Source organism: Aquarana catesbeiana, linkage group LG05 (assembly GCF_042186555.1).
Source record: "Aquarana catesbeiana isolate 2022-GZ linkage group LG05, ASM4218655v1, whole genome shotgun sequence".
In the NCBI taxonomy this organism is placed as follows: Eukaryota; Metazoa; Chordata; class Amphibia; order Anura; family Ranidae; genus Aquarana; species Aquarana catesbeiana.
The window spans coordinates 297,312,912-297,334,704 of NC_133328.1; the positions used below are offsets into that span (position 1 = coordinate 297,312,912).

The following is a 21,793-nucleotide window of genomic DNA, read 5'->3' on the forward strand; positions in this document are numbered from 1 at the left end:
GCCTTTAGAACCACTTTAAGCTTATAATGATTTTTTTCTTAGGCTCCATTCACACTTGCAGGTTTTGTAAATGCATGCACAAACATGCATTTACAAAATACCCTAAAAACTTGTGTCATGTTTGTGCTGCCATTCATTGTTACTGGTACTGCAAATGCAGCAGCAAATGCACGTGTTGCTGCATGCAAGTACATGCAACAAACATGGCAAAACAAATTAGCAACCATGAACCACTATGCAGTATTTGTCATGCATAGGGAAGCGCATAGAAATGAATTATTTGCCCTATATGTCGCACAAAAACTGCGCATAAAAGCGCATTTTTAAAATGTTAGGTGTAAATAGGGCTTTATTGCTATGCTTTTCTAAACAACCTATGCTTGAGGTGAATAAATAAAAAAAGTATCACAGACAGTACTCAGTTGTTTCTAAACAACCTATGTAATAGTCCTTAAAACATGATGTACTCCACTCTTGGTTTGGTGGGTGTAATATTATCAAAATGTGTATATTACTGACATTTTTATATCTATTCCAAGCCCTATCCATTACTATACCTATGAATTATTTTAAAACAAACGCATGCACTGTTTACTTGATTCATGTGGGAGAATTAGATTTAGAAGGTTCTTGTTGATTCTCCCTAAACATTTTGGTGGACTAGCTGTCCCTGATCTTTATAAATACTATCAGGCGGCCCTTTTAGACCGTTTGATTGGTGTTGGCATGGGGATCTAAAAAGATTTGGCCGAATTTAGAACAGGCGCAGAGCTGCATAGGTCCGCAAGGTGTTATAAGGATCTCCCGGCCTCTCTTAAGACTCACTCACTTATTGGGACAACGACACGTTTTTGTCTTTTTTCTAAGGGTAAGTTGTCTTCTGAGGAGTCTCCGTTGTTCCCTATTTCGGGTAACCCGCAATTCACCCCGGGATTGCGGAAAGGAGCCTTCAGTACACTGATTGATGCAGGTCGTACTAGGCCTCTTACTTCATGATATTAGAGTCTTGGCCCACATTGCAGGCATTGACATCAGCTGTAGGCCCCTACCATCTAGACTTCAGACGAGCTGTACAATTGAGACATTTTTTTCATACTTTACCTGCCCCTGGCATCTTTGATCGCAGCTTGTCCCCATTTGAAGAGTGCTGTGTTGAGCAGGGTCTATTTCCCCATATCATTTTGAAAATGTATTCTCTGCTGATAACACGCTTGGAGGATTATCAGCTAACTTTTCTGCAAAAATGGGAAGTGGATTTGGGTAGAACCTTCACAAGAGGGCAACATACTAATGTGTGAAAATAGAGGGGTTTTGGAAACAAGTCCCAGCCTTTTTCTTGTTACATGTCTCTAAAATCCCTGTAAAAATTTATAGGAAGTCTATTCTATGTCACCTTCTCAATGCGGACAAATCCTGTATTCCCCTCTCTTGGAAACAGACACGGCCTCTTTCAGTGGGTTTATGGCTCAGGAGAGTGGAGGAGTTGAACAGGATGGAAGATGTGTAGTAGATGTGTAGGTTTGGGCATCTCGGCAGAAGCGAGAGATATATTTGAAAACTTGGTCCCTATGGAACATATTCATCTATTCAGAGGAGGGAAGGGCTCTCATTGATCTGAGTCCTAATAGTTGATTGGATTTGTATATCATGTCCTTTAAAAATTGTTATCTAGATCTACAGAGGTTTCTCCCTTTTTGTTGCCATTTGTTGTTTGTTGCCTTTTTTTCTTTTTTTTTTTGCAGTCCGCTGACCTGAACCTTTGGGATTTATTTTGGGGGGCCGCTGTATTTCATGACCTCTGATGAGGGTCTTGTTCTCTAAATTCATATCATAGGTGTGGTAACTTAATTTGGTTTGTTGATATATACATACTATTTTATAGGATGGATTAGGTCTAATTGTTAACTCTTTAGTAGGGCTGGGGGAATTAAAGATTAATTCCTCGATTAATCGTTAACTCTTTTGATTGGTACTCACCTCTCCGCCGGCTTCCGGGTCTTCAGGGAGTTCCATCGGAGATCCGGTGACGTCACGGACATCGATGTCACCGGACTTCTCCCCCCTTCCCCAAGTGCCTCTGTCTGCTAACGAAGGGAAGGGGGAGGAGTCCGGTGAGGTCAATGTCCGTGATGTCACCGGACAGCCTGGACAGTGATGTTAAATATGGATGTGGTTAACTGGGATCATTCAGTGAGCTAAGTGTAGGCAAATTTGATAAACTCGGTTTTTAACATTTTTGTCTTTAGAGGCTAAGCTGTGATATTTTTGCCGTGTGGATCGGCTTCTGCTGCTGCCATGACGGCAGCGCTTGCTTTTGATTGACGTGTGACGTCCTAGCCATGCCCCGCTATGTCCGACTTACGTCAGTGCTACAGTTTGAATTTAAAGATAAGTCATGGATTGTGGAAACTAACTAGTGTCGGGTGATTGTATATAGTGTATACCACATTTACCACTGACTAATGTAGAGTTGCAATGCAAGGAGATCAGCTAAAAGTAGTTGGATTTGTATGTGCGTTATAATTAATCGAAATTAGTCGATTAATCGATTAAAAAAAAAAAAAAAAACGATTAATCGAACATGAAAATTTGAATCAGTAACAGCCCTACTCTTTAGATATTTGTTTGTTGTTTTGATGGTTTGTTGCCATTATCTTTGCTATGTATGTAACTTATGGAAACTGTTATTTTTCTTTATCTTTTTTTTTGGAAAAATGGAAAAAAAAAAATAGTTATATAAAAAAAAAAAACATTATGTACTGAAGTACCTGTAATACCCTCTCTTGTTATATCTCATACTTTGTAGTGTCCAGAGAGATAATGGTGCTGTATTAAAAAAATAATCATTCCTAAATTGTGACCGTCTTAAAAAGCAAACTGCACCCATAAGACCCCTTTCACATGAGGCGCGTTTTTTAGGCGCTTTAGCGCTAAAAGTAGCGCGTGAAAAATGCCTCATCTGCAGTCCCAGTGTGAAAGCCCGAGTGCTTTTACACTGGGGCGCTGCGCTGGCAGGACGTAAAAAAAAAGTCCTGCAAGCAGACCCTGCCCATTGAAATGAATGGGCAGCGCCGCCGAAGCGCCTGCTAACGCGGCAGCACTAAAAGTGTGAAAGGGCTCCTATATATGATATACTAAAAATCCAGCTTAAACAGATACAGTATACTTGTAACAAATCATGCATCAAAGAGAAAGAACTGAAGGCATACTTCGTAAATGAATATAAAACAAAGTGTATTTGTAATCAAGAGCTGTCACATTTATTCCCCAGAGCGATCATCAGTCCTATATCTAAAGCTGAAGCTTATGGTCATATGATATCAGATAATGGTTGAAGGGATCAGTTTTCAGGCAGAGTAGCTGATCAGCTGATTATGACTAAAAGTCATTCTGCCAAACCCCATTAGCTATAATCACATAACCAATGCTGTGGCATTTTTTAAAACTTACAATCATTTCATCATTATTGGGGACATTCTCCCTCACTTCCTGTTCCTGTGACACCCATACATGAAACAGGGGTATGTGGCATTTTTTTTTAGCACTGATCACTATATTAGTGTCGCTGGTCCCCAAAAAGTGTCACTTAGGGTCAGATTTGTCCGCTGCAATGTCATAGTCCCACTAAAAATCACAGATCACTGCCATTATTAGTAAATCTATCCCATAGTTTGTAGACGCTATAACTTAGCTGCGCAAACCAATCAATATACACTTATTGGAATTTTTTTCTTACCAAAAAATATGTAGAAAGATACATATTGACCTAAATTGATGAGGAAATTCGTTTTTTTCCTTTTTTTTTTTTTTGGATATGTATTATAGCAGAAATTATTTTTATTTAAAATTGAAAGGTCTTTTTTTGTTTATAGCGCAAAAAATAAAAAACGCAGAGGTAATCAAATACCACCAAAAGAAAGCTCTATTTGTGGACAGAAAAGGACATCAATTTTATTTGAGTACAGCATCGCACGCCCACGCAATTGTCAGTTAAAGTAACACAGTGCCGTGTCACAAAAATTGGTCTGGTCATTAAGGGGGGTAAATCCTTCTGGGGCTGAAGTGGTTAAAGAATTTTTTTTTTTTTTTTTTTAAAGACCTAAAACACTGTTTCGCAGATTTTCAGACAGGAATGTAATATAATATTTTGCATGACGGACTCCCTTGTCATAGGCTTGATACAAGCTACCTGCCCCTGCTGTCACTAAGACATTTAGCAACAGTATGATTTCTGTATTGCCTGTCATTATGAAGTTAAAAAAAATATCCCTTTATAATACAAAAACAGCAGATAATCACCCACATATATATATATATATATATATATATATAGATAGAGCCCACCTACTTAGGTGTGTGCTAGATTAGATAGTTAGGATTAAAGCTAGGCCAAATTGCCAGTGTTTTACCCTATGGTGTAAGCTGGTGGGTTTAATTTGGTTGGGGAGGTTAGAGTAGAGGAAGGTGTGGCCACCTACACTCTGCCTGTGTAATTTCCACCCTTTTCTATGAAATATTCTGGAAAGTGGGAGGAATAAAGGAATAGAGTGGCAGGTAGTCTTTTGGGGACCCCTCTGAACCAATCATTGTTTTGCTTGGGCAGAGGCAGGACAACTATAAAAGACAAGGTCACATGTTCCGGAGGGTGGGAGTTTGGAGATCCAGAGAAGAAAGCTGGTGCAATTCGGGTGATCTCCCCTTCAGGGGAGGGGGCTATGCCATGTGGAGAGGAGGCTTCAGGAGGAGATTTCATGAGACAGTTGCTACTACTGACAGATACAAGGCCTGGAAGAGGACCCTCTGTGGCAAGCATGGACGGTCGCTCGGGAGCACACGTGAGTGTAACCCAGGGGAACAGTGCTGCTAAGAGACTTTAAAGGGGTTAGAGTGTGAGGAAAAGGTATAGAAGTGGGCCTTAAAGAACTAACACCCTGGAGGAAACCAATAAGTCATCTCTTTGGACTTTATTCAGAGAATCGTCCTTAGAGCTTAGCTTGGAAGTGCTGTACAGTCAGGAAATATTAACAGGAGGAAGGAATGCTGCATTACACATTTGGAACCAGTGCAAGATGAAAGTTATTCAGAGGCTTTACATGTTCTGAATCGAGTGTTGTGTTCTCATTGCATAAATCTTTGGGAGTTATTCAGAGTGGCTCTTTAATGCAATACCGCAACGAGTACCAGAAGCTAAATAAAGTTAAAATTTTCATGGACTGTCTGCCGTGTCAATCTGTGAGGGAAAGGGAGTAAGGGGATCACACTTCAGGAACGAACGAACTACCCAGCAGCTCTTACGGGGTAGTGCGCTTATATCATATATACAGTATCTCACAAAAGTGAGTACACCCCCTAACATTTTTGTAAATATTTTATATCTTTTCATGTGACAACACTGAAAAATGTACACTTTGCTACAATGTAAAGTAATGAGTGTACAGCTTGTATAAGGCCTCTTTCACACGGGCGGATAGAATTCAGCTTTTTGCTGTGGATAGAGCAAGTTGTCTACCGCAGCTAAACTCAGACAATGCTTTTCTATAGCCCCATTCACACGCTGCATTTAGCAACGATTTCATTACATGGGGTTTGGTGTGGTTAGAAAAAATAAATTTAACTGAGTCCAGGACCGATTTATTGCAGCTATCTGCACATAACTACAGGTAATCGCAGTGTACTATTTCACCTGCAGATAGCAACGGCAACAGGGAAAGATAAACAACAGGAAGCACATCAGAATGGCAAAAATGTTCCAACGCAGCCGCATGCAAACGCACGTAAATACAGCTAATCGCAATGTACAACTGCAAGTGAACGCTGTGCCAGGATTTGTAAATTTGCTGTCCCCTCTTACAAAGAAATGAAGGGTCTATAAATGTTATCATAGGTGTATTTTAAATGACAAAGACAGAATATCAATCAAAAATCCAGAAAAACACGATACAAATGTTATAAATTGAGTTGCAGTTCAGTGAGCAAAATAACTGATCCCCTACAAACCAACAATAATTCTGGCCCCCACAGACTGGCTATAGTAAGTGCTCGTGTGGTACACAGATTTGTCCTGTCAATTTAAGAAAGTGCTCCCAACGACAACTTGTTATGTGTATAAAAGGCACCTGTCCACAGAATCTCTTTCTTCCATTCAAACCTCACCATCATGGGCAAGAACAAAGAGCTGTCAAAGGACATCAGAGACAAGATTGTAGACATGCACAAGGCTGGAATGGGCTACGAGACCATGAGCAAGAAGCTTGGAGAGAAGGAGCCAACTGTTGGAGCAATTATTCGCAAAGAAAAAGAAATACAAAATAACCATCAATCGCCCTTGGTCTGGAGCTCCATGCAAGATTTTGCCTCATGGGGTAGGGATGATTATGAGAAAAGTGAGGGATCAGCCCAGAGCTACCCAGAACTACACGGGAGGAGCTTGTGAATGATCTCAAGTCAGTTGGGACCATAGTCACCAAACAAACCATTGGTAACACAATACGCCGCAATGGATTGAAATCCTGCAGCGCCCGCAAGGTCCCCCTCCTCAAATAGGCACATAGGTATAGGCCTGTCTGAAGTTTGCCATTGAACATCTAAATGATCCAGAGAAGGATTGGGAGAAAGTGCTGTGGTCAGATGAGACCAAAATTGAGCTCTTTGGCATTAAAGTAAAACTATAGGCAAATTTTTTTTTTTTTGGATAGAGTAAGGGAGGGTTATATCCCCTGTCAGATTTTTTTTTGCCATCTGTGTCCCATTGCAGCGATATGCCTTCACTTCCTGTCCCATAGCCAAATAGGAAGTGAGAAGAAATCCCTGCAAATTAAGGGAATTCCTTTGGGACTAGTGTCCCCATGGGAAAATTTCCTCTATTACTTTTCTGGCGACAACCCAAAATTTGGGATTTTCTTTTAATTTCACTTTCAATGCTAAATGGTAAACAGGATAAATAGAAAGGATGAATCTCCTTAATGGGGGTACAGACAGCAATAAGGACTGGCAAGTCTTCTAATCTCTCTCCACTCTGTCGAAAACTAAAAAAAAGTTTTGCCTTTAGTTATACTTTAACTTGACTCGCCAAAGAAAAATGCTGACCATGACCCTAAGAAAACTATCCCTACAGTCAAGCACAGATGTGGAAACATTATGCTTTGGGGCTGCTTCTCTGCTAAAGGTACAGGCCGCATTGAGGGGCGTATGGACAGGGCCATGTATTGTAAAATCTTGGATGAAAATCTTCTTCCAGATTACTTAAAAATGGTCATGGTTGGGTCATCCAGCACAGCAATGACACAAAACATACCACCAAGGCAACAAAGGAGTGGCTCAAGAAGAAGCAAATGAAGGTCATAGAGTGGCCTAGCCAGTCTCCAGACCTTAAAGGATAAGTCCATCTCAACACTAAAATCTCTACATTTACAGACATCCATGATCTAAAACTAACCTATCTTACCCTGTGCAGAAGAAATCAGTAGGGCTGAAACAACTAATCGATAAAATCGATAATGAAAATCGGTGACACCGATTTTCATTAACGATTAGTTGCTCCGATTAGTTGGTCACAACGTGCACCTTCCTCCCTGCCTGTCAGCTCCCCCTCCATCCGAGTGTTCTTTCTATAATCCCCTCTGTACAAGCCGGTGGCACCGCTGTATACTTTTCGCATAACAGTGCTCATGTGACTGGGCCCGGCCGCCTCTCTACCCCTCTCTGCTGATGTCAGCGGAGAGATTCTCAGCCCCGCCTGATTTGCTGCCTCGTGAGAGGAGAGAGAAAGAGAGAAGCAGCTGGTCAACGTGGGCGTCAAGCTGCGATATCAATAAAGTATACATACAGTAGCTTACTTTTCAAAGTAAAACAGTGACATGAATGATATTTCTGGGAGGACAAGTGCCCCACCATTTGTGTTCCTGGGGGGAGGTGGTGCACATCGTTGGCATTTCTGAGAGGACAAGTCCCCCATCATTGGTGTTCCGGGGGGGGGGGGCCTTTTGTGCATATCGCTGGTATTTCTGGGAGGACAAATGCCCCATCATTGGTGTTCCTGGGTGGGAATAATGCCCCATCATTTGTGTTCCTGGGGGGAAGGTTGTGCACATCATTGGCATTTCTGGGAGGACAAGTGCCCCACCATTGGTGTTCCGGGGGGGGGGCTTTTGTGCACATCATTGGTATTTCTGGGAGGACAGTGCCCCATCATTGGTGTTCCTGGTGGGGAATAGTGCCCCATCATTAGTGTTCCTGGGGGGAATAATGCCCCATCATTGGTGTTCCTGGGGGGGGGAATAGTGCCCCACCATTGGTGTTCCTGGAGGGCATAGTGCCCCATCATTGGTGTTCCTGGAGGGCATAGTGCCCCATCATTGGTGTTCCTGGAGGGAATAGTGCTCCATCATTGGTGTTCCTGGGGGGAGTAGTGCTCCATCATTGGTGTTCCTGGGGGGAAATAGTGCCCCATCATTGGTGTTCCTGGGGGAAATAGTGCCCCATCATTGGTGTTCCTGGGGGAAATAGTGCCCCATCATTGGTGTTCCTCGGGGAAATAGTGCCCCATCATTGGTGTTCCTGGGAGGAATAGTGCCCCATCATTGGTGTTCCAGGGGAGGAATATTTCCCTATCTTAGGTGTTCATGGAAGGGAATAGTGCCCCATCATTAGAGTTCCTGGGGGTGGAATAGTGCCCCATCATTGGTGTTCCTGGTGGGGATAGTGCCCCATCATTGGTGTTCCTGGGGGGGGAATAGTGTCCCATCATTGGTGTTTCTGGGAGGGAATAGTGCCCCATCATTGGTGTTCCTGGGGGGGGAATAGTGCCCCATCATTGGTGTGCCTTGGGGGGGAATAGTGCCCCATCAATGGTGCCAGTTTGAGCAATACATAGACCTCTCCTTCCCACACTCCGGTCCAGTTCCTCCAGCCCGCTCTCCCCCTTTTGGGTCTATCCAAACAAACTCCCTCTCTATAGCAACCCCCTCTGGTCCAGTTCCTATCCTACATGCCTCTCTTCCAAACTCCCTCCCTCCCAACCTACTCCCTCTAACGCCTGGTCGCCAAACTAGCCCACTCCCTCCCACTATCCAGTATGGTCCCCTCTCCCATTCAGGTCCAGCCCCCTCACTGTATTGTCAGTAATAAGTGAGGACTTTACTTTAGTAGTTATGTTGTGATGCAGTTTCAGTGTAACACTCTGTTTGTTCATCATTATTTGAAATAAATAACATAGCATATTTTTTTTAATGATTTTATCCGATTAATTGAAACAATAATCGGCCAACTAATCAATTACGAAAATAACCGTTAGTTGCAGCTCTAGAAATCAGTACACATACACTGTAGATGTAGAGATTTTAGCGTTCGGGTGGACTTGACCTTTAATCCTATGGAAAATTTATGGAGGGAGCTGAAATTTCGAGTTGCCAAGCGACAGTCAAGAAACCTTAAAGATGAACTGCAGTCTGCTCACATAATTTGTAATAAAAACATTTTTGGCATTCTGAAGCTTCCCTCCAACCACTTTGCATATTATTTTATATATACTGTGATTCTGTACTTGCCAAATATGCTGCAGAAATCTCCTTCCACTGAGTCTGGCTGCATCCATTTTAACTGTGGGCAGCTGAAGCTGCTGCCTGTTCACTTCCTGGATTTACACAGACACACAGAGGCACACCTCCAGCTCTGCAGCTTTCATTGGCCCTCATGACTTATCCCTCCCTTCCTGGCAAACTCTCACGAGAGTGAGAGAGAGAGAGCTGTACATAATGTCATTTTTACCAGACAAGAAACAGGAAGTGGGCTGTATAAGATATTTACTGACAGAAAAAAAATGTTTTAATATCCAAAGTTAAAATAACAAGGGCAGAAGATTTAAAAGGTGACAAGTTGAAAAAATGACTGAAGGTTCGCTTTAAGGATTTAGAGAAGATCTGTAAAGAAGAGTGGACCAAAATCCCTCCTGAGATGTGTGCAAACCTTGTAACCAACTACAAGAAACGTCTTCCCTCTGTGCTTGCCAACAAGGGTTTCTCCACCAAGTACTAAGTCATGTTTTGCTGACTTAGCCAATGGCTCCTGCTGCTACCACTCTGTCCAATGAGGAGAGAGACAGCGGCTGGAGCCGCTGCGCTCGTGCACATTGCTGGATCGGATTAGGCTCAGGTATGAAAGAGGGGGGTCTGGGGGAGCTGCAGCACAGAAGGTTTTTCACCTTAATGCATAGAACACATTAAGGTAAAAAACCTTGAGGCTTTACAACCACTTTAATGATTAGAATGCATTAAGGTAAAAAAAACTTCTGCCTTTAGAATCGCTTTAACCACTTGCTGAGCAGGCCATAGCTAAATGTTAGCTACAGCATGGTCGGCTAGTTCTGGAAGGGCGTACTATGACATGTAAAGGGCCAATGACAGCGGCAATTTACTACGCGATCGCTCTGTCCAATGACGGAGCGATCACTTGTCAACAAACCGGCGCATGTCCAATTCAGCTCTCTCCTCCTCTCCTCTTTCCATTGTATTAATATGCATTGTATAATTTTTAGAGCTGCACTTTATATTTTCACATTTCGTTTCAGTGCCCAATATCTGCGTTATAGTGTCCAGCTGCTGTTTTTTGTTTATTTATTTTCACTAAGCACAGGTATTATTTTACACATATGGATGTGGCACGGGTGAGCACTAATGAGGCATGAAAGGGCAAGGATGAGTACTGATGTGGCATGGATGAAGCACGGATGTGCCATGGATGAGGCACGGATGAGCACTGATGAGGCATGGAAGGGCATAGTTGCTGTGGGCACTTCAGATCCAGCCCACTCACGCTGCTGTACTGGCTCCCTCCTCTTCTCTGTACCGATCGCGTGTGAGGAGAGAGGTAGACAAACCAGGCGTGTCATGGATAAGGTGAATAAGTTCCATGCAGCCATTGGCACAGTTACGCGTCCATACTCCCAAAAAAAACACAGGCTGAATTAAACAGCAAGTGCTTCTTGTGGTCAAATGTGGCCAATGGCTGCATGGAATGTATTCACCTTATCCATGACACGCCTGGTTTGTCTACCCAATGAGCGCTTTTGGGCTATTTGGCCTAACCAATGGCAGCACTCCTCTGTTTTGAACTATATAGAGCGTCGGCGCAGACATGTGGGCATACCCCTGATGATGTAAATTCTGACGAAACGATCGTGCATCTACAGCGGATGGGCAGCACAGCCAGGCTAAGTGACATACCTGTATGTCACGGCTTGCCTTCCGTGTTTTTTTGATTGGACACAGCACAAGTTTTTCAGCAGATTTCAGCCAATGATTTTGCCTGAAATGTACTGATCGGCTTTGGCCAATCACAGCACAGAGATCTGTGTGTACAAACACTCAGAACTCTGTACACAGGCAGCGATCTGGCTGCTTCTTCTCCCTGAATTCAAATCTGACTAGCAAGGAGAAAAAGCAGCCAGATTTGTAAGCAGAAGTAGCACACATTACACTTGTTAGACACACAGTCAACTACTTGACTGCCTCTTGATGTTAACCCCCTCCCAGCCAGTATCATTAGTACAATGTACAAGTATAATTTTAACAAACCAAATAATATACACTTGCTGTATGGGGATTTTTTTTTCCCCAAAGACATGTAGCAAAATACATTTTGGCCTAAATTTATGAAGACATTTCATATTATTGGATATGTTTTATAACAAAATATAGAAACTATAGTTTTTTTTTCAAATGTTTTGGTCGTTTTTTGTTTCTATAATAAAAAGGCAGTAGCGATCAAATATTACCAAAGAAAGCCCCATTTGTGTGAAAAAAATTATATAAGTTTAAATTTGCGTACAGTGTTGCATGACCGCGCAACTGACAGGTAAAAGAGAAGTTCGGGATTTGGAAAAAAAAACATGATACTCACCTAGGTGGATGCAGCATCAATCCGATGCTACATCTGTCCACCATCAGCTCTGCGCTAAGTACTGAGCGATCAAAGACCGTATTCTGTGAGCAGAGAATGGGGACTGTCATTTGAAACAATGGCTTTGAAATGACAGAGCTCAATTCTTTTAGGATCTGTGGGTGGATGCCATCTGGTCCAGGCGCTTTATCCACGTTTATTCTGTCTAAATATTTTTTCACTTTTGAGCCATTGTGGATCATTTGGGGCTGTGTCAATACCATCCCCATTATGGACTTGAGCTCCCCCATGGCTCCTTTGTATACACAGAGAAAGTATTTAATAAATTTGCCTTCTCTTTGTACCTAGTCACCTATTCCAGATTATTTTGTAAAGGGCCTACATACACAGACCTGACCTTTTTACTATTAATATATTTGAAGAATTTTTGGGGGGTTGTCCTACTACCTTTTGCAATCTGTCATTCGTTTTAAATTTTGCATCCTTGATTTCCTTTCTACATATTCTGTTATATTCTTTGTAACATTTAAATGATGATAGTGTTCCTTCATTTTTATATTTTTTAAAATCTCTTTTCTTATTATTTATAGCTTTTTTTAACTTTGGCCATGAGCCAAATGGGTTTTATTTTTAGCTTTTTTAAACCTACTGCCTGTTCTAACCACTTGATCTCCAGAAGGTTTTGCCCCCTTCATGACCAGGGCGTTTTTTGCTATTCAGCACTGTGCTACTTTAAATGGTGCCTGCGTGGCCATGCAACACTGTACGCAAATACAAATGTTATCATTTTTTTTTTTACACAAATAGATATTTTGGTGGTATTTGATCACCACTGTTTTGCGTTTTGATATGAATGAAAGAATCCCAAAATTTTCTACTTTCTGTTATAAAACATATACAAATTAGAATACTAAACAATCTCATTTCTTCTTAAATTTAAACCAAAATGTATTCCGCTACATGTCTTTGGTAAAAAAAATCCAATAAATGTATATTATTCGGTTTGTGCAACATTTATTGTGTTTACAAACTATGGTATATATACCAGAATGTATGCAGCTAAAGGCACTATACCATACGGGCGGTGATCAGCGATTTATAATGTAAATGATGGTGGCGGACAATCTGACGCCAACAGACACTGGCTGGGAGGGTCAGTGACCTATTGTATACTGACACTGTACTAATGATTAATAACCCATTGGTTGGGAAGGGGTTAACATCTATGGGCAATCAAGGAGTTGACTGTGTGCTTGACAAGTGTAATGACAGTAGTGTGTGCTGCTTTTACTTTACTATCTGGCTGCTTTTCCTCCCTGCTTTTCATGGAAAAGAAACAGCCAGACCTCTATTCACTCTACACAGACTTCTGTGTTTTTGTAAACGCAGAAGTCTGTGTGTGATTGGACACAGCCGCTCAGCAGGTTTCAGATATAATTATTGGCTAAAGTCTGCTGCCAAACTCATGCGGTATTCAATCATAACATGGGTTGGCAGGTGCATGAATGGCCCGAACCTTGTAGAAGGCCGGCAACGTACATATATATTTACTGTGAGCAGGTGGTTAAAGAGATCACCAAGAGCCAGTTGACAGCCTGTCTCAGTGGCTCCTGGTGGTCTCTCAAATCATCCTTTAACAACTTCTCGTCCACCCCACATACATATACGGCGGCAGAATGGCATCTCTGCCGTATAGGTACGTCGGCCCCTTTAAGAGCCATAGCAGGCGTCCGCTGCGCGACGGGGGACCCGATGCGTGTGCCCTGCGGGCGCGATCGGCGCTGGCCACACGCGATTGCGGGCACAACAGCGAGAGCCGGGATTTGTGTGTAAACACACAAATCCCTGTTCTGTCAGTGGACAGGAGACAGAGTGTGTGTTCCTACTAAGTAGTAACAACGATATGTCTCCTCGCCCAGTCAGTCACATTCCCATACAGTTAGAATCACTCACGAGGGAAAACATTTAACCCCTTGATTGCCCCCCTGTTAACCCTTTCCCTGCCAGTGACATTTACACAGTAATCAGTGCCTATTTATAGCACTGATCGCTGTATAAATGCCAATGGTCCCAAAAATGTGTCAAAAGTGTCCGATCTGTCTGTCGCAATATCGCAGTAACACTAAAAATCGCAGATCACCGCCATTACTAGTAATAAAAAATAAAATAAAAATGCCATAAATCTTTCCCTTAGTTTGTAGACGCTATAACGTTTGCGCAAAAAAATCAATATACGCTTATTACGAATTTTTTTTACCAAAAATATGTAGAAGAGAATATATTGGCCTAAACAGATGAAGAAATTTGTTTTTTTTAAAAGATTTTTGGGATATTTATTATAGCAAAAAGTTAAAACTATTTTTAAAAAAACTGTTTTTTTCAAAATTGTCTGTCTTTTTTTGTTTATAGCGCAAAAAAAAATACCGCAGAGGTGATCAAATGCCACCAGAAGAAAGAAATATTTGTGGGCATGATCGCGCAATTGTCAGTTAAAGCGACGCAGTGCCATATCGCAAAAAATGCCTTGATCAGGAAGGGGGTAAATCCTTCCGGGGATGAATTGGTTAATATATCTCGCTTGCCGGCACATCTGCGATTTTTAAAAAAAAACTCGATTCACGATTCAAATTGAGTTTTTTTTTTTTTTGGACACCGCGCCGGTCCTGAGGAGCTGCAGGCAGGAGTTCTTAGGCGAGGCCGCGGCTTCGGCCTAGTCCGTGATGTCCGGCCTCGCGGACTAGGCCAAAGCCACGGCCTCACCTAAAAACTCCTGCCCGCAGCTCCTCAGGACCGGCGCAGTGAAAAAAAAAAAAGATCTAAAAAAATTGATTTGCTTAAATTTTGAATCGATTTGACCTCTCAACTCGATTCAAGATTTAAATCGATTTTTTCCCCAGCCCTAGGTGTGGGCCCTTGAAACATGTTAGAAATATCTGCAGTCCTGCTATCAAGACAAATCAACTTTTACTGGACTTAAAACAAACCTGCAGCACGTTAATCCTTTTATATATTGTTATATATTATTGTGATCACTCCAGGGTTATCTACAATATAATAATATAACACTGTGATCACTTCATTGTGATCACTCCAGGGTTCACTAGTGCAGTGGTTCTCAACCCTGTCCTCAAGTACCCCCCAACAGGCCATGTTTTGTGAATTTTTCTTAGATAACATAGTTGTCCAAAATACCAAGCCATTGACTCTAATTTAAAGCACCTGTGCAAGATAAAGGAAAAACCTTCAAACGTGGCCTGTTGGGGGTACTTGAGGACAGGGTTGAGAACCACTGCCCTAGTAGATAGTCTGCTTGCAGAATATTAATTCTAACCAATTTATCACCCATCAGTGGGTCCATCACTCCAGTATTACACTCTGTTCCCATAACCATTAACGTAGCTTTACTGTAATTAAGCAAAGGTCCAGAAATTCTGCCGTTCTAAAAATTCTATACATTTTGTAACATTCATGGAATAAAACAGGGTAACATGACAAAATGTGAAAGCTGCATATACAGCATGTTTCGAGCTACTAAGTGACACCTTAGCAAAATCCACAATTAAGTTATTATTAGGAAGGGAAATGCAAACATTCAGAACATTACAAAATATGAAGCATAAAAAAACTATAAAACTAGGACATATTTCCACAGGTCAGTAATCTAGCAAAGAAGCAAAATATTTGTATTCTAACTGTAACATGCTGTAGATAAAACAAACTAAACTAAACTATGCAGGTCATTAATCATTACCCTAACATAATGTTTTCAGAGGAAATGAAGGTCAAGTAAATAGGGATTTAATAATTAAATAAAAAAAATCAAGATTACAATGAGTTACCTGGTTTGATCCTGCTGTAGCGTGTTGGGGTCTGGAATGAAAAATCGTACTCTGAAGAAGAGAGAGCAAGGAAATCCTCCTATATTGAAATACCAATAGCAAAAGGAAATAAGATTTTAACAATATTAAAGTTAGATTTATAATTATTAAGGGTCTGTGTGCTTGAGGAGCAATGCTCTATTAATACATTTCTTGTATTTCTCTGAAATGGAAGTGAAGTGTAAGAAAAACCTTTAACCACTTTAAGACCTTGGGCATACTACGCACAACTTGTGAACCCACCTGGACCAGCTTTCATTCTGAAAGTGAGATCCTGGTCTGTAGAAAAGCATCTCTTTATACACCAATCAGTGTAGCAGTAGGTTACACAAAGGGTACTTGCATACGGTACTGATGTTTGAACAGTATTCCTGGACAAAATTTCTTGTGTTTATTTTGTGCATATTTGTGAATGCATGAGTAAACTAAATTCCAGCTCTCAAGGATGGTATTTTAACCTCTTCAAATTTACATTTTTGCATATATTCATGCCTATTTTCACGTCTACATGCCTAAAATACTGACCGACAACTCAGATTTCTGTATTTTTTTTCCTCATCTATACGCAGTGCATGTTTGTGCGCCTGTGTGTACAGGTACACTGTATATAAATAATTTAGCTGCAGCTGTCAGAAGTTGCTAATTACAATGTAACTTTTTTTTTATATTGTATTTACCTGCACCAAACCTGAGAGGAAAAAACAAAAACATTCCTCTATATAGGCCTTTATAAGGCTTAAAGTGGAAGTCTATGCAAATACTAAAATCCCTGCAGCTATAGCCACCAAAATTCTAACACTAACCTCTCTTGCCCTGTAAAGAAAAACGAGTATACATACCTTTTCTGCAGGTGATCCCTCTCATTCTCCAGCGGCAGAAGCTCTGCTGAGTACACATCCGACAACAGCTGTGAAATGAATAGGAAGTGACGTCACCCATAGAGTTATTATGGGGCGCCCGTTGACGGACGTGTCCTCTGTAACTGTCTACACAGAGAAGCCGCAGCTGACAGCTCAGTGTGGGATCAGAGCTTCCGCCGCTGGAGATCAGGTCGGATCGCCTGCAGAAAAGGTACGTATACTGATTTTTTTCTTTTCAGGGCTAGATAGGTTAATGTTAGTATGTTGGTGGCTATAGATGCAGGGATTTTAGTTTTTGTATGGACTTCCACTTTAACGAAAGTTGTGGCAAATTTTTTTGTTTGTTTTAGATAAAATACGGGGTCCAGTCGACAATGGATTTACCATACAAGAAGTGAGGGTGAAATCTCCAAGAGTAACACAAACTGAAAATTATCTTTTTCAGCACAGTAGTGTAAATGTCAGCTTTATATTGCAGTCTAAATTCCTTTTGCAGATTTGACCTCACTTTGTTGTCATTTGAACCGAGTGTGAGAATAATTTCTCCAAAGGAGTCTTGGAGTCAGTAAACACCCAACAAGAGTTTTTAACTATTTATTGGCGTATAACACGCACTTTTTCACCCTTAAAGTCGGGTGGAAATAGCGTATGTGTGTTATACGCCAATACTTCAATTTTAGCTGCCTAGGAGGGGGGGGGGGGCGGGGGGGCGGGACAAGTGCCATCAGATTACATACAGTGAGAATCTCCTGTTTACTTAGCGGCTTCTGTAATAGGAAGTCCTGTCTCCTGGGCCGCCATTGGACCACTGTTCTGTCTATCATAGGAGATTCTCACTGTATGTAATCTGTCTGCGATCGTCACGCCCCCCTTCCTGTCCCCTCTAGGCTGCAGATGGGCATCGATCAGGCTGCAGTGGAGGCAATGGTGAGACTGCTGCATTGATGGCAATGGTTAGGCTGCTGCATTGATGGCAATGGTGAGGCTGCTGCATTGATGGCAATGGTGAGGCTGCTGCATTGATGGCAATGGTGAGGCTGCTGCATTGATGGCAATGGTGAGGCTGCTGCATTGATGGCAATGGTGAGGCTGCTGCATTGATGGCAACGGTGAGGCTGCTGCATTGATGGCAACGGTGAGGCTGCTGCATTGATGGCAATGGTGAGGCTGCTGCATTGATGGCAATGGTGAGGCTGCTGCATTGATGGCACTTGTGAGGCTGCAGATGGGCATTGATCAGGCTTCATTGATGGCAATAGAGAAGCTACAGATGGGCACTGACCCTTATTTTGCTTCAAAGTACCTTATGTAAAATTTAGGGTTTTTTCCTGAAACTTCCCTATTAAAATGAATGTGTGTGTTATACGCCGATAAATACGGTACTCTATCCAAACGTCAGAAAAAGAAGAAAAAAAAAACTTCAAAAAGATTGTTATGGTGGTGGTATATGGTGGGGACAGCCCAATATTCACAAACAATTCTCTCAATCTGTGTATTGCATGAGACAACTGGGGCTTTAGTTAAATAGGAACTTCATCCCCCCTTGCTATTTTTGCTGTGGTATCCACAATAACATACTAAACCAAAAATCTCTCCTGCGCTCGGGTATCTAGTTCCTCAGTATGTGGTATGACCAAATGCTTCAGTGGCATCTGCCGTCTTGCAGCCCTCCTCAGAATAATGGGTATTCATGGACTACAGAAAAAAGAAAGAAAGGAGGGCGCACCGACCTAGTGCATTACCACTGGTAACATTTATTAAAGAAAATTAAAACAGCAAATGAATACTCACAAACGAGCATGAATGTTAGGCATGGACAAATAGCTGCAGGTGAGCAGTAACAAACATCAAACATCAAAAAAACGGGACCGGACATCTCTTTTAGATTGGAGGACACTCCAGAGATCGCTACTGGGTGGGGTGACCTAGTTTGACTCCTCATCACCTAGTAGTTGATCTCTGGTTCACTTTTGTCCCAATTCTTTTAAAAAATATTCTTTAAATATTTTTAATATCCATAAAATTCTTTTATATGAACACGTATAATGGGTCGACATGCGTGTGCATATATGTGCACGTGTTGTGTTCACCTTCCTATTGACAAGGATTTCTTACTGATATATTTATTAATGAGAATCATTAGGATTTTTATTTTTACATTTATTTTTATTATTTTTATTTTTTATTGCTAATTTTGAATTTTTACATTTCAATTTCATTTATAATCCTTTGATACTGATATAGATTTTTTATGGTTTTATGCATCTAGTCCTATACCTTCAGATGTATGTACATGACTTCATGTACATATAGTTTTGTGGATTTAGTTATGTATGTATGTAGACCAGGTTCCCATATGTACATGTTCTTTTGAAGGTGTGTATATGTATATACATATGTACATTCTCCGGATGGGGTTTGTTCAAAGATTTATGATCCACAACGTGGTTCAATACATTTGTATGGATTATAATGATTACACCCTTTCCATAATTTTGCACTACCTATTGCATATCTGGGGACTTTCTAATGACCAACTTTCATGAGGCTGGTTTCCTCTGTCTGTCGTGTTTTGTGGTTTCTGTGCGTCCCTGCCACCTCCAGTATCAGCCTCCCTACTTTGGCCCTCCCCCCCTCCTCCCCCCCCCCCCTTCCCTTTTGGTTCCCTCCTTCATTTCAGCTTACCCATCCCCTCTTTTTGTTTTATTATTATATTTATATTTACATTGGGTCAATCTCAGGGGGGCGATTTACATGTATTATATATTGTCCTGAACGTGCCCGTCTATTGTGGATGCATGCGCATCCACACACCCACTGCTCTCAGCGAGCGTTGAGGTCACAGCGGTTGGAGGTAGCGGGTGGAACGCATATCTACCCGCACTTCCGGGCCGCGTCTTCTGCGCACGCGCGAGCGGAAGTAACGTCTGGGCTGGCCGGAATTCGGCGGTGGAGCGCAAATGCACCCGCACTTCCTGGACATCGAAGCGGCGTGCGTTCCACCGGCGACAGATTATGGCTGAAGGCCCCCCCGACGTCCAAACCGGTATGTGCTATCCCCACAGCACCCCCCAATACGCGGCAACTGTAGAGGTGGTACAGATAATACTCCTGCCTTACCACCTCCATTTGTCAGCCTATGTGGTTTATATTTGCACACCAGGATATGGCCAGGTTAGTACTCCTGCTCTACCACCTCCGCTTGTGCACTGGGATATGGTCATTTATTTACCCTACCCATTCGGTTATTGATTTTGGTGTGGTTTGGCCATGGATGTGCAGGGTTTTCGGCGGAGGGTCACCGTGGTGTCACTGTGGTGCACTGGGGAGGGCCCTACCACCTAAAGGGGTTGTGATACCTATGTGGGTGGGCGTGGCCTTTGTGGGCTGGTGCTGGTGGTGATTGGGATGCATAGTTATACACGTACACATATATAGAGGAGCTCTCACTTGTGAGCAGTCACTACCCGCGTAGGCTCTGAAGAAAGGGGTTCTCCCCCGAAACGCGTCAGCCATTGCCTCATCTACCTGATGTCCGGTCCCGGTTTTTTGATGTTTGTTACTGCTCACCTGCAGCTATTTGTCCATGCCTGACATTCATGCTCGTTTGTGAGTATTCATTTGCTGTTTTAATTTTCTTTAATAAATGTTACCAGTGGTAATGCACTAGGTCGGTGCACCCTCCTTTCTTTCTTCTTTCTTTTATCCACAATAACATACTAACACACCCAACAAATCTAGGTGTTCGCTAACGATCCACCACTGCACACATGGGCTCATGCCGCTATCTTCCTCAGATGTCAGTGGGAGCAAGCTGTCCTGGTTCTTGCAGCTGGCTCCCTGATGACGAGTTACTGCACATGCTTATTTGTGGTAGAATGCCCCAAAGCCTCCTAGGATGCTTGGATTTCCCAGGAGTCTGTGGGCGGCTAAGAGGGTAAATCATTATCACCTAGGCAAAAGACCCTTACATTGAAAACAAATTTGGGAAAATGGGTAAATATGCTGATGGTTCGCCTTTACTCCCTAAAGACTAAAATTATTTATATTATTATGGCCATCGGAGGTTCACATCAGTAATTTATCCAACTTGAAAAAAATTCCTGGCAGTGGAGCACAATCATTCCCTCCATTTAGCAGCTGAGAAAAGAGTCAAAAAGCTTTGAGTTAAAATCTTGTCATTGTTAGCCAGAACTGGCGTTGGAATGATGGATGTAAGGACAGGCAGCTTTTGTATGGACAGACAGCTTTTATCACCATATATTCTCAGGGAGATATCTGTCCAGCTATGGGTCCCTTGAGAAACACTGCACTAGACAGCAAATTATAAAGAATTTTCACCACCTACCAAACTCTGCATGTCAAGGTCCCAAGTTGCCAGGGACAGCAGTGCTTTTTTTTTTTTTTTTTTTTTTTGTGCTACGATATGGATTATGGATTTGAAAGTGCGCTTTACAAAACTATAATAATGAGAAATAATGGGGCACAGGTAATACTTCAAACTGCTATTGAGCTTGCTATATTAGACTTACCTTTTAGCTGTTTTCGAATTGGTTTGTTGGGTTCCAACCATTTCTAAAATTAAGCATGCACAAATAAATCAGAGAGCATATTAGACACAGGATATAAAATAATCAATTAAAAAAATGAAACTTTTAAAATGGTATATACAGTGCATCCGGAGAGTATTCACAGAGCTTCACTTTTTCCACATTTTGGTATGTTGCAGCCTTATTTTAAAATGGATTACATTTATTATTTTCCTCAAAATTCTACAAACAATACTGACAGCATGAAAGAAGTTGGTTTGAAATCTTTCCAAATTTATTAAAAATAAAAAATGAAAACAAATCACATGTACATAAGTTTTGTGGCCTTTGCCATGACACTCAAAATTAGGCTCAGGTGCATCCTGTTTCCATGGATCATCCTTGATATGTTTCTACAACTTGACTGGAGTCCATCTGTGGTAAATTCAGTTGATTGGACATGATTTGGAAAGGTACACACCTGTCTATATAAGGTCCCACAGTTAACAGTGCATGTCAGAGCACAAACCAAGCCATGAAGTCCAAGGAATTGTCTGTAGGCCTCCGAGACAGGATTGTATCGAGGCACAGATCTGGGGAAGGGTACAGAAAAAATTTCTACAGCACTGAA

At 41.8% G+C, this 21,793-nt stretch overlaps 1 protein-coding gene across 4 annotated transcripts in view; it reads right to left on the minus strand.

The window, feature by feature from the left end:
• PTPN3 (protein tyrosine phosphatase non-receptor type 3) overlaps positions 1 to 21,793 on the minus strand; it is a 366,738-nt gene that overhangs the window by 200,129 nt on the left and 144,816 nt on the right. For all 4 annotated transcript variants that reach the window (XM_073630792.1, XM_073630794.1, XM_073630793.1 and 1 more), the window contains exons 4-5: positions 21,166 to 21,208; positions 15,735 to 15,813 (exon numbers count right to left, since the gene is read on the minus strand). In XM_073630792.1, the coding sequence (XP_073486893.1) occupies positions 15,735 to 15,813; positions 21,166 to 21,208 (122 nt within the window). The remainder of the gene's footprint in view (positions 1 to 15,734; positions 15,814 to 21,165; positions 21,209 to 21,793) is intronic.